General features: G+C 33.1%; 1 protein-coding gene across 2 annotated transcripts; it reads right to left on the minus strand.

Moving 5' to 3' along the window:
- Nucleotides 1–1,038: 1,038 nt before the first annotated feature.
- LOC106301630 (transcription factor MYB28-like) lies at nt 1,039–3,040 on the minus strand. Of its 2 annotated transcripts, XM_013738079.1 has the most exons (4): nt 2,944–3,033; nt 2,494–2,648; nt 2,247–2,376; nt 1,039–2,055 (listed from the first exon to the last, which is right to left on the minus strand). In XM_013738079.1, the coding sequence occupies exons 2-4, from the start codon at nt 2,624–2,626 to the stop codon at nt 1,251–1,253; spliced, it is 1,068 nt and encodes a 355-aa protein (XP_013593533.1). In that variant the 5' UTR covers nt 2,627–2,648; nt 2,944–3,033; the 3' UTR covers nt 1,039–1,250. The 2 variants fall into 2 exon arrangements, with proteins under 2 accessions (XP_013593533.1, XP_013593532.1); XM_013738078.1 differs by having other exon boundaries at nt 2,494–3,040.
- Nucleotides 3,041–4,485: the final 1,445 nt, after the last annotated feature.

A 4,485-nucleotide genomic window follows, 5' to 3' on the forward strand; every position in this document is an offset into this window, starting at 1 on the left:
TTTGTAATCATTTGTATTTTGTCATAACAAAAATTTTAAACCATGGATCGCAAAATTTGAATGTGAGACTTTTAACAGTTTTAGTAATTTATAGTCATTTTTTAAAATTTAAAATATAAAATATACAGAAAAATCTAAATTTTTATAATATGGTTATTATGTTTTTTTAAAATTATTTTAATAGTTTTAAATTAAAAAAATTTGATAGAAGATACATTTTTTATCAGATATTTATTATTCAAAATCATTAATTGTCATATATATTTTACCCACATTAGGCAATTCCGTAATCTTTATTTAAAGAAATAATAAATGACATTAATAATGAATTTATGGTTAGTTTAATAAAATGCTTATTGTATAATTAGATGGACCAACCTATTTCTCTAATAATTCTAAGAATCATTCTAATGATAACATGTGGCTACAAAAAGAAGTTGTAATGGTTCACAAATAATATACAGGGGATAAACATATGATTATTTAGATTTGATTCTGTTTTAAGACGATGTCTGTCGGGTCACAAATCCAATTATCTGCTTCACCTCTTGATCTTTAGGCTTAAACTAAACTGTTTATGAACCACACATATACACTTGAGTTTCTTGGAATGTCTTTTTTTTTTGTCGTTTTTTTGGTACATTTTTTTGTCGTTCTTGGAACGTATTTTTCCTTTGAGTTTTTTCTTCGGTAGAATTTATTTTATAATTATTTTGAAAATAGTATTTATTCTACATATATATTGGAAAGAAAAAAATATGTTGTGGACTTGTGGTCCGTTCAAATCCAGCGAAAGATACCACCACCTTCATGCCATGGAAAGATGGAAACACTAAAGAGGAGCATGGAAAAAGAGAGCACGATTGATGATGATTATAAAGGACTTTACCTTTTTCTTTTACATGATTATACTGCAATTATGAATTATAATACGCTAAATAAAACAAACTTTATTATATTTACCATTGTAAAACATCATTGCCCACCCAAATCAATTACCAATTGATCCGTGAGGTTACATGCATGCATGGTTCTCAATGGCAGAGAAACCCTAATTCGATTATTATTATTTTTACTTCTTGCGGAAACTTAAGATTAACCCTTATTTGACATGATATAACCCCTAAACTCGGGATTATTACCCCTGAAAGCTTGGACGTATACTAAACGATGCAAATAATACACACGTACATAACTTCTCGTTGGCAAGTTTCAAATAGTTTGAAACCTTTCTGTTTGGTAATGGAGACTCATATGAGGGTATCAGACTCCGTGTCATATACGAAATCCGCATGGTCAAGAAGATAATTTGACCAACCCTCAAAATTTTCAAATATATTGTCTCGATCATCAACGCTTGTTGATGAGACTTCGTGAGACACATCGGACATAAGAAGATCATCATGACCATACTCGACATTCATATCGTTCTCCTCGTTGTGGTCATCTCTCCCAAGCTTTTCAAGAAAATGTGAGAAATCGTAATCCATACCGAGATCAGAAGTAGCGTTGATCTCATGCTCACTGTACAACGGTGATTGGGAGAAGGGATCGAACTCGGCGAGAGTATTTGTCAGGAACGCGTTGGAACTACCCTCTCCATTGCGAATCTGCTCAGAGAAGCCATCAGAATAGCTTGCATATGGTAATGTAGTAGCGCTCAAGCTACCTTCCATGGAAGCCGACAATATTTCTTTTACAGAAGTGACCTTAGCCGCAACTTTGTTCAAAAGCCTTGATGTAGAACTCGACCTCTTAAAACTTTTCTTGTGACTCAAGGAACCGCCTTGAACTGGTGTCCCATCTTTGTTGGTAAGACGAGACAGGGAAGGCAATGAGCTCGACCGGGAGTATTGCTTGTCGGAACTAGGCGCAGCAAGGGAATGCAAATTCTCTGGAGGCGTGTTGACGGTAGGGTTGGAATTAGAAGCCAGAGGCTTGTGAGTCATGGGATCAATACCCTGTTCGATCAAACGCTTTTTAAGATGAGTGTTCCAGTAATTCTTGACCTCATTGTCTGTTCTTCTAGGTAAATGTCTCGCTATGTCCGACCACCTAAAGGCAAGAAGAGAGATTGAGATATCAAAGACGGTATTAATATGATTCCTTTGTAGAGCTTTTCGCGGAAGGGACTATATTAACTAATAATGATCGTATCTTTAAAATAATATATGGAACTTTTTCATGCATTTCATTATTCATTGGAGGATCCATGCATACACACACATTTAAGCATATAAACGTACTTGTTGCCACGAGAAGCATGAAGCATAATAATAATCTGTTCCTCCTCTGAACTAAACTCGCCTCTTTTGACATCAGGTTTTAGGTAGTTAGTCCAACGCAGTCTACAACTCTTTCCACACCTTTTTAACCCTAATTACATACCATAATCATAATTAATTAGAATTTCATACAAGTACGATTACTAAATAAGCATGTGTATAATTTCATAGATATTTAACCAGCTGTGTTACAAAAAAAAAATTTAACCAGCTTTTTGGGGAATGTCGCGCCAGCCTCCTTCTCCATGTTCGTGGATGTAAGAGATGAGTTTCTTATCTTCTTCGGTGGTCCATGCCCCTTTCTTCAGCCCTTCTCCGACACAACACGGTTTTCTTGACATTTTTCGCCGCTATATATGCACACTAGTAGACAAAGTTTCATATATATATATATATAAAACCTCTGAAAGACTGAAAACACCCAAGAAAGCAAATATATAGAGAGAGAGATATACTTGAAGAAAGTAAAATTTCAAAGGAAATTTTCTAATAGGATAAGAAAGAAATAGATCTTTTGATGAGAACTCTGATGCATCTGAATATGAGACTTATCGAGAAACGCTCTTGGGTCTTACCCACAGAGCTGCAAGGTGTTTTCATGTTTTTTCACGTAGACTCCAAATTTTGCTTTTTATATATTCATGTAATGTTATAATACCTAAAACATAATAAAGAAGCTTATGGAGCTAAGAGGCGTGAATTGTTTGATGCATGGTGGTGAGCTTATGAGCTATACTCACTCTATATATAATGTTAATAGATATTGTGGTAGATAAATTATTGAATAATATATAGATTAATTGCTAAAGCCAGCTCGTAGTTATATATTTTAACAAGAACAAGGCTTGCAAGGTAAAGAAAATTAAAATTATTGTTGATCATTGAGAAATGAAAGGATATTGTAACATCACGATTATTTTCGAGGTAGGTCCTCTATTTGTTTGCCACTTTTGTTGGTTTACATTTTTGCTAAAGCTGCCACTTTTGTTGTTATATTATTGTTCGTTGTTTACCATCTCTCACATTATCACCTATTTCTGAACAATCTCTCTCATATTCTCGTTTCCTTTTTCTGTCTTTTTCTTTTGATTAAAATGGAGTATCCTGAATTTAAGGAAGAGTCTAGACTAAATTTTAATTAGGGTTGGCGAAAGAAATCGAATCTGAAAATCCAAACAGATTCAATCGGATAAAAAATAAATCTAACCGGAGTAAAATCGATATAATATCCAAATGGATTTTGTTCTAAAGTATTTCAGGTTTTGGGTTTTACCCGAGCCGAACTCGAATCCAACAGAAATCTAAAAATCCAATATTTTCAAAAACTCAAGAAAACATCATACCAAACACAAACTCGATCCTCAATAAGTACTCTAATAATTATTTATTACATGAAAATTAACTCCAATATTTAGTCTAATGTATATTTTTGATAATTATTCAAATACTAAATTTTTTATGTTTTGACCATTGTATTTAAAGTTTGATTGTAATTAAGTTTTTTTTCACAAGTTTTAAAACTATATTATTTTTAAAATTTAAATGATGTTTCCAACGTTTATAGAATTGTTATTTCTTAGTTTTTACTTGTTTATGTTTAGCTCTTCTTAGCAACCACTTCTTAATTATGCCATGAAGCCTTTGTTAATGCAAATTGTTTTTATTTTTTCAAGTTTGTGAACTTAAATATGTACTTTCGAGTCACAAATCAATATTTAGATAACTGAATCCTGAATTAGAACCAAACCCGAATTTAAAACTGGTTCAACCAGGTTCCAATGTATTATTGTATCCGAACCAACCCCGAGTAAACCTGAACCGACACAGAACCAAGATTTTATAATATCTGAATGACGCCAATTTTTTTCTCTAAAAAAAACGAACCCAAATTGACCCCAAACCAAAACTGATCGAACACCCCGAACGCCTATGTCTACTAATTTATAAGAAAAGGTGCAGCCCACAAACGGACTACCTCTTCAGATATTCAAATAAAATCCAGATCATAGTTCTCTAACCGCATAGCCATATAGATTTAGTTTCGTAAGGTTTCGGTCTCCCCAAAGTTCTACTACTTTTTATGTATCTTAAAAAAATTGAATAACTTGCTATCTACTTGATTCTGTTTCTTTTCCGTTTTGTTTTTGTCACGACCTAACTTCTCCACTCCACCAACTCCACCCATTAACACATCTATTAA

Source organism: Brassica oleracea, chromosome C7 (assembly GCF_000695525.1).
Source record: "Brassica oleracea var. oleracea cultivar TO1000 chromosome C7, BOL, whole genome shotgun sequence".
Classification (NCBI taxonomy): Eukaryota; Viridiplantae; Streptophyta; class Magnoliopsida; order Brassicales; family Brassicaceae; genus Brassica; species Brassica oleracea.

What these genes read in the sequence shown, in the direction of transcription:
- LOC106301630 (XM_013738078.1), bottom strand. Translation starts at nt 2,626, where the DNA reads ATGTCAAGAAAACCGTGTTGTGTCGGAGAAGGGCTGAAGAAAGGGGCA. An exon ending in CGACATTCCCCAAAAAGCTG is followed by an intron (nt 2,377 to 2,493) that starts GTTAAATTTTTT and finishes GTATGTAATTAG; the next exon opens with GGTTAAAAAGGTGTGGAAAG. An exon ending in CATGCTTCTCGTGGCAACAA is followed by an intron (nt 2,056 to 2,246) that starts GTACGTTTATAT and finishes TCTTGCCTTTAG; the next exon opens with GTGGTCGGACATAGCGAGAC.